Genomic DNA, 12,529 nt, shown 5'->3' with positions numbered 1-12,529 from the left:
TTACTGTATATGACTTATGAAAAACTTTTATAATAATTTCATATTAAGTATATTTTATAATGGTAGGGGTATTAAGTTTTATGCTGGTAGAATTTTCATTATAAAATATTTGACATCCCATTATCAAAGAAAAACATGTATCCAATTTCCAAAGGCTCATGTCAAAGATAATCGCTTACTGCACATCAGCTTCCACTTACTGAAAATCTATTCTGTATCATTGTTAGATGCCTTATATGTATTCCTCTTACATAAGTCTCAAAGTATAAGGTTAAGTATTGTACACAAAGCCAGTTATACAGAAAAAAGCAAGATCAATCTACATCAAGTCTGCCATGCTCCCAAGTCAGTGCACCATGGTATTTTCTCCAACAGAGCATAAGAGTAACTCATAACCTAACACATCTTGAAGTGGGTCCTATAAAACATATAGAACCTAGCTGCTGAAAAGAGCTACCTGTCTAGGCTGATATATGTGTCACCTCCAGCCCTTCTTTCCTCTAGGAGGTTAAAAAACAAACAAAAAAAGTCGGTTTAATCTGCTAAAGATTATGCTTACCAAAAAAAACAGAAAAGAAAATGCAGAACTTCTTCCACATGTTCTCCTTATGACTTAAAAAGCATCAGAAGGTAAGTTGATCATGATCAAAGACCAAAATTTCTAAACTCTAGCTACATATGAAACTGTAGCTCAGCTTTGGCTTTTGTAAACAATTGACAGCCATGTAGTTGGACCAAATGACTTCCATAGACAGCCTACATTTTCCAAAACCCTTGATATAAAACTATAACATACAGAAATAATACACAGCAACAGAACATGCGTATTTTCTTGTTACATGTTCTTGAGAGTAAAAACTGTACCTTATTCATCCACTAAAGTACCTTAAAATATGATGTAGCCATTTACTATTTATTAAACTTTCAAATTTATGTTCTTCCATATATCACAATGGATCTGAACTGACAGAAATGAAACTTCATACTAATAACAGAGGTTACATTGGTCCAACACTGAAGTAGGGCAGATCTTGGTTAACCCTTTTTGCTTAAGTAAATCAACTGAAAAGAATGACTTAGATCAAAATTTTTATATTCCATTTGGAAATGAGAACACATCTATTTCTTAATTTTCTGGAATTTATAACTCACCTGAGACCATGGTCTGTGATCTGATAACATCCAGATAAACTGAGAAACAGAAGTACACGTCCAGTCTCTTGATCAGATTTTTCACTCCCAAAGTAAATTAAGTCTTTTCCCCTAGGCAATCTAGTCCTTGATGCTTTTCTACACATTGCAGAAGATTCTGGGAGTGCTGACATAGTTCTTAAAGCTGTTCCTGTACAACAAAATGAGTGACCACAATACGCAAAAGCTGGAGAAGCACAATGCTGCTGCCAACAGACACTAGTCCTTAGTCCAACAATGTCCTTACTATAACAACCAGATGTGGAACAACTAAAGTTGGATGCTGTTTCCATTACACAAAGACTTTCAACATTTCTATGTTTCCATTCCACAGTATCTTCAATATCAGCCAAATCTTCAGCATCTAACATCCACACATAAGGAGAAGTGAAATTCTCAGAAGAAACAGGCTTAGTCCAGGGGTGTTCATTATCTATTTCTTCTCCAATGCCCTTGTTAGTTAAATCGTGCAAACAGGCATACTGCTTGGTGGACTGCATGGTAATGTCTTTATTTTTCCATGTAGTTGAAGTAATTTTGCTCGTAGATGTTTTCAAAAAGCCACTTTGATGAGATGTCAGAATTCCAAGAGCTCTGGAAATCTTCTCTAGGGCCACATCTGTGATTTTCTCACAACCAGACAGATCAAGATGCCGAAGACTCTGGCAGCAACCAAGCCAAGACCAACTATAATTAAAAGACAAGACTATTAATGAATTATTATTAAATTTTTCAAAAGCATTTGACTATCTGTATGTGATGAAAACTAGAAGAAAGATTTTACATCTAATATAATCACTTAAGTATTTACTGAATATCTATTGTTAACGTACTATTCTTAATGCTAGGGATACAAAACCTCAATGAGAGTAATTAGGAAGTCAGAGTATTCCTAACTTAACAGAAGGGTAGGATGTGAGGGGGTAAGGATGGGAAGACTTAAGTTTATTACCCTAAAAGTAATCAGCAGAAGTAAGGGTGCAAACACACGAAAGAAAGAGAATAATAACTAATGGTTAATGAGGAAGATCCGTTAAGAAACAAGCTCTAGGAAGATGGAGCATTAGCTTTAACCAGAGAAGAGTATACCTCTTCCTCTGCAGCAGGAAAAAAGGTGCTGATATAAATGGTTGGGTGGGAAAGGAGTGAGCAAGAATACAGAGAATTGGTGGTCAAAGAGATATACTCTGGGAAGGAGGTGGCTTGAAGAAAGTTATACTATTTCAGAGTAACTGTGAAGAATCTAACAGGGAGCTTTGCCAAATGGCACTTAGAGCCCAACTAAAACTAAAATGTCTTAAAAACATATAATACCAATCTACATGGTTGCACAGCAGGGCTCAAGGGCCTAGACAAAATATAGGACTATACAGATTGCAAGATGATACAGATGGAATTTTTGGATCAGCTGGGACCTATGAACAAGAGGTAAAGAACTGGAGGGTGCTATCAAATTATAGTCAGACATGACTGATATTTGATAGTAAAAAATAATAGTATGATTAAACTGCAATTACATAAATGAAACTTTATAAAATAGTTTTTCATTATACTTAAATTGTTTAAAATAACTAACCTGTCAAATGCAGAATCTGAAATGTCAGTCTGGGTAAGATCCAGATGCTCCAGGTTCGGACAAAGCTCTAAAATCTGCCTAACCTAAGAGGGAAAAAATTGTCACCGTGAAGACCTGCAGAACTTCAATTAGCTAAGTAACAGATGACTATTAGTAAACATAATCTAGTTCACATACTTTCGTGAATATAAAAAAAAAAAAAAAAAAAACTTGAATAAGAGTACAAAAAAAAATTCTGGGCTCAAATCCCTGACAATCTTTTTGGTTTTTGTTTGTTTGTTTGTTTTTTTGAGACAGAGTCTCACTCTGTCGCCCAGGCTGGACGGCAGCGGCAGGATCTCGGCTCACTGCAACCTCTGCCTTCCAGGTTCAAGCAATTCTTCTGCCTCAGCCTCCTGAGTAGCTGAGACTACAGGTGTGCGCCACTGCACCCGGCTAATTTTTGTATTTCTAGTAGGGATGGGGTTTCACCATATTGGCCAGTCTGGTCTTGAACTCCTGACCTTTTGATCCGCCCACCTCAGCCTTCCAAAGTGCTAGGATTACAGGCATGAGCCACCGCAACCGCCCAAGAATCTGTTTTAGCAGTTATGAGACTAAACCAAGAAATTTACATTTTTAAGTAACACTCAAGATTCTGATGTAGGAAGTCATAAGATCTACTTTTATAAAACAGTGATTTCATCTCATTTGCCCATCTTACCATGTTTTACATATTATTTAAAAAAATCACATAAAACGGCTTTATCACTTAACATCTGTGAAACTGAATAAAATGTTTAACCTCTTCTGGTCGGTTTCCTCATCTATAACATATAGGTAATGATAATTATGCTACAAAGATTGTTGTGAGAACTGCAATGAAATAATAAGTAACCTAGCAGTGTATGCCTACCCATAGGAAGGCACTCGATAATCATTTTTGGGGTTTGTTTGTCCTTAATTAAACTCAGGAATGAGCAAACCAAAGTCTTATCATGCAATTTTTCTTAATACCCAAACTAGTGTTAATTTAAACATACCATTTTGCTGGAAACTGCAGAGCTGTATGCTAATACTAAGGTTTTTACAGAAGTACCAACATATGGTAGAACGTTATGAATTAAGCCATGGAGTAAACGTTTTTCCATTTGTGCAATGCTGATAGCAATCGATTCCTCCGGAGACTCTTCTGTAACATGAATTAAAAAGTCTAAGAACTTGATAAACTGATAATAATTAAGCTACTCAAGGACTCACCAAATTGTTAAATATGAAATACTTTGTGCTATCCTTATACTTTCTTATGTAAATAATCCCATTTTAGGCAATGAGAAAGTTTCGGAAAAAAATGTGAAAACCAAAAGAACAGTAAAAGTTTTCAAAAGAAAAGAAAATATGATATCAAAAGAAAATGATCCATAGTAAAACGTACTATCATTGATTCCACATAACTAAAAGGACACAAAGCTAGAAAAGATTTGAAACTCAACTCAATTAGCCTGATCATAATGAATCAAGCAAAAGAAGGTAGTTTAGAATTTCTAAGAAGTTAAAAATGACATGGCTTTTGGTTTTACTTAACTTCTGTAAAGCTTGGATGTTTACAACAGAATGTACTACTATAACATCCACCATGAAAACACTATAAACTCCAATTCGAAAAAAGGAAAAAACACACTACACTAAAAATAATGAATAACTGTATTGTATTGCCTTTCTCAGGATCCTGTTGTTATTATTCTTACCTAAAGACCAATTTGAATGTCTTTAAACATAAAATGATTTAACAGAATAAGTTAAGGAAGTCTCATTTAAAACGAAACTAAGTATAGCAGACAAAAGGATATAAACTAAAAGAATTTGTTACTCATGGTTCCTTGTTTAGATATTATCCTAAATTCGTCCATTAGCCAGACACAGACACACACAAACACACACACAGGAAGATAAAATATAAGGAGATAAAAATTACTTCGGCCCTCACTATCTAAATGTACACTATTTACTATGAAATTTTAAATTTTTAATTTTTTATTGATATACAATAATTATACATATTTTGGGGGTACATGTGATACTTTGGTACCTGTATACAATGTGTGATGATCAAATCAAGGTAATTGGAACTGTGAAATCTTTTTTAGGAAAGTTAAAACATTCAATGAAAAACAGTAACTTCTTAGGATAAATAAAGACAAGGCAGCTAAACTGAAAAAAGCACTGAAGTAAATAGCAGTTTAGTCTTTAATAATCAACAGATATATTATCTAAAAAGGCTCAATCTTTATACCCTTAACTTTTCCTTTTTGATATCAAGGAAATCGACAGTCTTTGCTCTGTCTTCAAGTATTGAGACAAATATACTGAATTTGTTAGAACCTTCAAAATTCTTACCACAGGTATTATGAATTAATTTTCTAGAATGAATAAACTGAGACTTCCTTAAGTTGACATCTAAGCAAATATCTCATCTCCTTCAGGTCTTTACTCAAATTTCCCAAAGGACCTTAACTAATCACTCAATGTAAAACTGCAATTTTAAATTCTTCTTGGCATGTTTTCCTTGTTTTATTTTTCTCCACAACACTTGTCACCATCTAATACAGAATATATTTTACCTGTATTTATTGTCTGCCTCCTGTCTCTAAATTTTAAGCTCAACAAGGGCCAGTTTTTTCTTTTTTTTCCATTTTGTTCACCATTAGATCCTTCATACCTAAAACAATGCCTGCCACAGGTAAGCACATCGACAAATCTATCATAACTAGAATAGACCTTTTCCTTATATAGGACATTCTGAATCTTTATATCAAAATGTGGCGCATCTGCTTTTCATAAAAATAAACTACTTTAGCTACTGATATAACAATCTTTATACTTACACTGTTACTTTCCATGTTTCTTTTTTCCACATTTAGTTCTTTTGCCAGACCAAATTACTTTAAGCAGGTAACTTTATAAATAAAATTTCCTATAGTTTCAGTTTTACCAACTAGAAGAATGTCTCATCTGTTCATTTTTTACTATTTTACCATCTTTTAGTAATTATTATCTAGAATATCCAAGACAGAATTTGTCTTCCTCCTCACACTTTCAAATAGCATCTCTCTGCACAAGTATGACAGCATTTTTCTATCACGTACCTTAAATTAAAAATTGTATGTTTTCTAAATCCTCTCTCCTTTGTGAATTCTCAGGAGTGGCGATTAAGTCTTATTCACCCTTGAACTCTCCCACAGTGTTTAACGAACGGCTACATTAGTTTTTGTAATCCCTTACCATTTACAAAGAATATTTATGTATATTACCTCTTAATTCTACAATAACCTTATTAGGCAAATATTAAGACTATTTACAAATGAGTAAGTCAACTCAACAGTTTCATCCTATTTCCCTCAAGCCACATATGACTCAATAAATGCTGCACAACTGATCACTTAAAGTGGCGCTAAAATCACATTGTAAACTATAAAGCACTATAATAAATGTACATTATTTCTGTAAGAAAAAAAGGTACCATCTTCTGGTTTTTTATTTTAATATAAAAACAAGAGAAATAATCCTATGCACTCTTTAAAGTACTTCAAACAATTAAATTTAAAATGTTATTATTATTCCTTCAAATTTTAAAAGTAGTAGGCGTAGAAACACCAGTTTCTTTAGAAAACACAAAATACATAAATCTAATACCTAATTATTAGTACTTATTAACTATAAATACTTAATATATAATTATTAAAACACTATGTAATAATTTTAATTTCAAACAAGCTTACCAGATTCATCTATGTCAGCATCTTCATCCCACTCATGAAAAGCACGACTTTCATCTTTCCTATTTTTCACCCATTCTTCATCAGGTTCAGTATCAAGTTCAGTTGCAGGACCACTATACCAGTCACCTACATGATGAATAAACAAGTAAAAGGATCAAAATAATATCAGATTGCCTGCAATAATGGAAAACTAAGCTATTTACAATAAAAATCTCTACACAGAGACAATATCTGAGCCCTAGGCAATAAGCAATTTTTTTTTTAATACTTTAAGTTCTACAGCACATGTGCACAACGTGCAGGTTTGTTACATAGGTATATATGTGCCATGCTGGTTTGCTGCACCCATCAACTCATCATTTACATTAGGTATTTCTCCTAATGCTATCCCTCCCCCAGCCCCCCACCCCCCAAAAGGACCTAGTACATGACATTCCCCGCCCTGTGTCCAAGTGTTCTCTTTGTTCAATTCCCACTTATGAGTGAGAACATGCACTGTTTGGTTTTCTGTCCTTGTGATAGTTTGCTAAGACTGACGGTTTCCAGCTTCGTCCATGTCTCTGCAAAGAATATGAACTCATCCTTTTCTATGGCTGCACAGTATTCCATGGTGTATGTGTGCCACAGTTTCTTAATCCAGTCTATCACTGATAGACATTTGGATTGGTTCCAAGTCTTTGCTATTGTGAATAGGGCCACAATAAACATACGTCTTTATAGTAGCATGATTTATAATCTTTTGGGTATATACCCAATAATGGGATCGCTGGGTCAAACGGTATTTCTAGTTCTAGATCCTTGAGGAATCGCCATACTATCTTCCACAAGTTGAACTAATTTACACTCCCACCAACAGTGTAAAAGCGTTCCTATTTCTCCACATCCTCTCCAGCATCTGTTGTTTCCTGACTTTTTAATGATCGCCATTCTAACTGGTGTGAAATGGTATCTCATTGAAGTTTTGATTTGCATTTCTCTGATGACCAGTGATGAGCATTTTCTCATGTGTCTGCTGGCTGCATAAATGTCTTCTTTTGAGAAGTGTCTGTTCATATCCTTTGCCCACTTTTTGACGGGATCTTTTCTTGTGCATTTGTTTAAGTTCTTTGTAGATTCTGGATATCAGCCCTTTGTCAGATGGGTAGATGGCAAAAATTTTCTCCCATTCTGTAGGTTGCCCGTTCACCCTGATGGTAGTTTCTTTGCCATGCAGAAGGCTTTAGTTTAATTAGATCCCATTTGTCTATTTTGGCTTTTGTTGCCATTGCTTTCGGTGTTTTAGACATGAAGTTCTTGCCCATGCCAATGTCCTGAATGGTACTGCTTAGGTTTTCTTCTAGGGTTTTTATGGTTTTAGGNATCCTTTCCCTGTTTCTTGTTTTTCTCAGGTTTGTCAAAGATCAGATGGTTGTAGATGTGTAGTGTTATTTCTGAGGCCTCTGTTCTGTTCCATTGGTCTATATCTCTGTTTTGCTGCCAGTACCATGCTATTTTGGTTATTGTAGCCTTGTAGTATAGTTTGAAGTCAGGTAGCATGATGCCTCCAGCTTTGTTCTTTTTGCTTAGGATTGTCTTGGCAATGCAGGCTCTTTTTTGGTTCCACATGAACTTTAACGTAGTTTTTTCCAATTCTGTGAAGAAAGCCATTGGTAGCTTGATGGCAACGGCACTGAATCTATAAATTACCTTGGGCAGTATGGCCATTTTCACAATATTGATTCTTCCCATCCATGGGCATGGAATGTTCTTCCATTTGTTTGTGTCCTCTTTTATTTTGTTGAGCAGTGGTTTGTAGTTCTCCTTGAAGAGGTCCTTTTAAGTTTTATTCCTAGGTATTTTATTCTCTGTGTAGCAATTATGAATGAGAGTTCACTCATGATTTGGTTCTCTGTTTGTCCGTTATTGGTATACAGGAATGCTTGTGATTTCTGCACATTGATTTTGTATCCTGAGATTTTGCTGAAGTTGCTTATCTGTTTAAGGAGATTTTGGGTTGAGGCGATGGGGTTTTCTAAATAAACAATCATGTCACCTACAAACAGAGACAATCTGACTTCCTCCTTTCCTAAATGAATACCCTTTATTTCTTTCTCTTGCCTGATTGCCTTGGCCGGAACTTCCAACACTAAGTTGAATAGCAGTGGTGAGAGAGGGCTTCCTTGTCTTGTGCCGGTTTTCAAAGGGAATGCTTCCAATTTTTGCCCAGGCAATGGGCAATTTTTTAAAAATATTTAATTATGGTTAAAAAAAAGTTACACTGAAATAAGCAAAGGATTCCATTTCAGACATACTGAAAAGAACTATGACAGGTGGCTTCAATTAACAATAATAATCAATTAACCAATAGTTCATATTTTCCTGAAGTAAATCCTTCTCTTTCGAACTATGGAAACAGAACAATAACTACAAAAATGTATAGAGTCTGCTATGTACCTGCTATGTATCCTACTCTCTATACAGAAGTTTTTCAATTTTATCTTTTACAGAAATAAGCTTAATGATTATCAAGTCTTGCATAAAATTTTAGAAATCACAAGGAGCAAACACTCTCCCCTGCTGTTGTTTCACACTGGTTCCTACAATAGCCTCATTATGATAACAGCTAATAAATAAAAGGAAGCAGGACTGTCTACTCTGTAGTCAACCAGTAGTCAGAAGTAGATGGGAACAGAAGCAAAGGGAAAGATTAATGTAAAGCTAAACTATAAATTTATAGATCCTGGAGAATGTACTGCAACTAAATTATATGATCATGAAATGACAGATTATGCAGAATCAATTTACTGAACTCATTTTTTTGGAGACAGAGTCTCACTCTGTTGCCCAGGCTGGAGTGCAATGGCACAGTCTCGGCTCACTGCAACCTCTGCCTACTGGACTCAAGTGATTCTTGTGCCTCAGCCTCCCAAGTAGCTGGGATAACAGGAATACACTTCCACACCTGTGTTTTTTTTTTTTTGTATTTTAATAGACACTGGGTTTCACCTTGTTGTTGCCCAGGTTGGTCTCGAACTCCTGAGCTCAGGCAATCTGCCTGCCTTGGCCTGCCAAAGTGCTAGGAGATTACAGGCATGAGCCACCATGCCCAGCCAATTTACTGAACTCTTTATATCTAAATTAAAGTTTCTCAACCTTGACACTACTGACATTTTGGGCTGGGTAATTGTTTTTGGAAGCTGTCCTGTGGATTACAGGGTGCTTAGCAACAACCCTGGCCTCTACCCAGTAGATGCTAGTATGATACCCAAAGATGGGGCAAACAAAAATGCTTCCACATATTTTAAATATCCCCTGGAAGGGGGAAAAATCAATTTGATTGAGAACCACTCAAAGCACATACTAGAAATAAATAAAATCCGATTTCTACTGGTTTGTTTGTTTTTTGTTTTTTAAGACAGAGTCTTCCCTCTGTCACCCAGATTGCGTGATCATGGTTCACTGCAGCCTTGACTTCCCATGCTCAAATGATCCTCCCTCCCACCTCAGCCTCTCAAGTAACTGGGATTACAGGCATGTACCACCATGTCTGGCGAATTTTTTTTATTTTTGTTAAATTTTTTTTTTGAGACGGAGTCTCACTCTGTTGCCCAGGCTGGAGTGCAATGGCACATCTCAGCTCACCGCAACCTCAGCCTCCCGGGTTCAAGCAATTCTCCCTGCCTCAGCCTCCTGAGTTGCTGGGATTACAGGTGCCTGCTACCACGCCTGGCTAATTTTTGTATTTTTAGGAGAGACAGGGTTTCACCATGTTGGCCAGGCTGGTCTCGAACTCCTGACCTCAGGTGATCCGCCCACCTCAATCTCCCAAAGTGCTGGGATTACAGGTGTGAGCCACTGTGCCCAGGCATTTTTTTTATTTTTTTAGTAGAGCCCAGGCTTATTGGAATTTTTTGTTTAAACATATTAAAAACAGAAAAAAGCAGCATATTTGAGATTTAGGTGAATTCATGAAAGTTAGCACAGCATTATCACATTTGACATTCATATCAAATCATGACATAATTCTTAAGAATTCTTAAGAATTAAGAATAGCTAGAGAAAATATTTTCTGCATCCATGTTTGCCTTGACGTTTTACTAAATATTTCATTATCTTACAACTAACAGAAAAAATTATCCCACATAACAACTCTAAATTATTTAGATGATATAAGTCTACCTAATATTCCAAATAGCTTCATTCAAAAAAAAATCTGACAGCTTATTTTAAAAGTGCTATACGTGGCTGGGCACAGTGGCTCAAGCCTATAATCCCATCACTTTGGGAGAGTGGATCACCTGAGGTCAGAAGTTCAAGACCAGCCTGACCAACACGGTGAAACCCCCGTCTCTAGTAAAAATACAAAAAAATTTGCCAGTCATGGTGACGGGCACCTGTAATCGCAGCTCTCGGGAGGCTGAGGCAGGAGAATCGCTTGAACCTGCGAGGTAGAGGTTGCAGTGATCCCGAGATCGTGCCACTGAGTTCCACCAGGCAAGAGTAAAACTCCGTCTCAAAAAAAAAAAAAGTGCTATATGTTACTGTAATGAATAAAATTGCTTTTAAATCAGACTCATAATTTAAATCAGACATAAAGTCATAAACAGAAAACAATTTTTAAAAATTATGTGAATTTGGAAGCTAATATTCCCCTGGGCTGGGTACGGTGGCTCATGGCTGCAATTACAGCACTTTGGGAGGCCGACGCAGGTGGATCACTTGAGGTCAGGAGTTTGCGACCAGCCTGATCAACATGGTGAAACTCCATCTCTACTAAAAATACAAAATTAGCCAGGTTTGGTGGTACATGCCTATAATCCCAGCTACTTGGAAGGCTGAGGCAGAGAATCGCTTGAACCTGGGAGTCAGAGGTTGCAGTGAACCAAGATTGCGCCATTGCACTCTTGCCTGGGCAACACAAGCGAAACTCTGCCTCAAAAAAAAAAAAATCACCTAGCAGAAATTGTGTAATTCAGTGACAGAAAAAATGTATGCTATATTAGTTGTATTTAACCCATAACTGCATTATATGTTGATGAAAAGAAAATTTTCTTTAACTGTTCACAAGTGAAAGTAATTTACTATAATGATATTATGTGAAACCGTGATTCAGAGAATGTGGCATTACCAATCAAATAAAGATAGGTCAAAGACAGAAACAGATTCACAATTATTTTGAGCCATCACCAAAATAGAGCCATAATGGTATATCACCCTTAAATTTTATAGAATTTATTCTGTATTTTTAAAATATTCATATAATTATTATTAAACATAATTATTTAAAGCAGTTTTGAAAGCTTACTAATTTTATTTTAACTTTTAATTCTGAAAAACAGTCAAAAGCAGAAAGAACTAGCATAACGAATCCCCTGTATCTATCACCTATCTTCAATAATTATCATTTTGTCAATCTTTTTGCATCCCCTGCCACAAATATATTTTCCTAATTTTTTTTAATTACAGACACCATTATAATTTAGCCATGAATTTCAGCACTGCTAGTTTCCCAAAACATATATACCAAAACACATCATCTAACTATAAAATCTACTTTTTGATGAATCTCTCAGAGTTTCCCTCCCTGGTGTTGCTGATTAATGTAAATAAATATTCATCTACAAAAATACATGAAAATATTGTTAAAACCCATTTACCTACCTCTGGCCCAATGAACAGGGTACAGATGCTTCCAAAGCGATCCAGCTTTTGTTAGCTGAGACCATTTCATGCTTACTTGACTGCATCGACATAACTCTTGAGGATTAAGATAGCTGAAAATTGACAGCATTACCTCAGGAGGAAGATGGGTTATACCTGTGGAGTGTTCTGACACTTCAGCTTCTGAAATAAAAAAGAAAAACTTTACCAGTAAAGGCTAAAGAGCAAATGCAATAAGAAATTACAATCACATTTCTATAAACAAAATCCAGTGCCTGAAGTCAATTCCTTCCTGCTTGCAAGATGTGAAAATGAAATAACATGTATTAGAGGTAACATGGGGATGTTAAACTTGTTAAGAACC

General features: G+C 35.8%; 1 protein-coding gene across 2 annotated transcripts in view; it reads right to left on the bottom strand.

Moving 5' to 3' along the window:
* The window catches only part of FBXL5 (F-box and leucine rich repeat protein 5), a 42,188-nt gene that overhangs the window by 10,479 nt on the left and 19,180 nt on the right, over window positions 1-12,529 (bottom strand). For both annotated transcript variants that reach the window (XM_017875350.1, XM_017875349.1), the window contains 5 exons: window positions 12,166-12,348; window positions 6,526-6,651; window positions 3,790-3,938; window positions 2,768-2,850; window positions 1,153-1,878 (listed from right to left, as the gene is read on the bottom strand). In XM_017875350.1, the coding sequence (XP_017730839.1) occupies window positions 1,153-1,878; window positions 2,768-2,850; window positions 3,790-3,938; window positions 6,526-6,651; window positions 12,166-12,348 (1,267 nt within the window). The remainder of the gene's footprint in view (window positions 1-1,152; window positions 1,879-2,767; window positions 2,851-3,789; window positions 3,939-6,525; window positions 6,652-12,165; window positions 12,349-12,529) is intronic.

Source organism: Rhinopithecus bieti, unplaced genomic scaffold (assembly GCF_001698545.2).
Source record: "Rhinopithecus bieti isolate Rb0 unplaced genomic scaffold, ASM169854v2 scaffold_9237, whole genome shotgun sequence".
In the NCBI taxonomy this organism is placed as follows: Eukaryota; Metazoa; Chordata; class Mammalia; order Primates; family Cercopithecidae; genus Rhinopithecus; species Rhinopithecus bieti.
The sequence above is the reverse complement of the archived record's forward strand: the minus strand, read 5'-3'. Positions and strand labels throughout refer to the sequence as shown.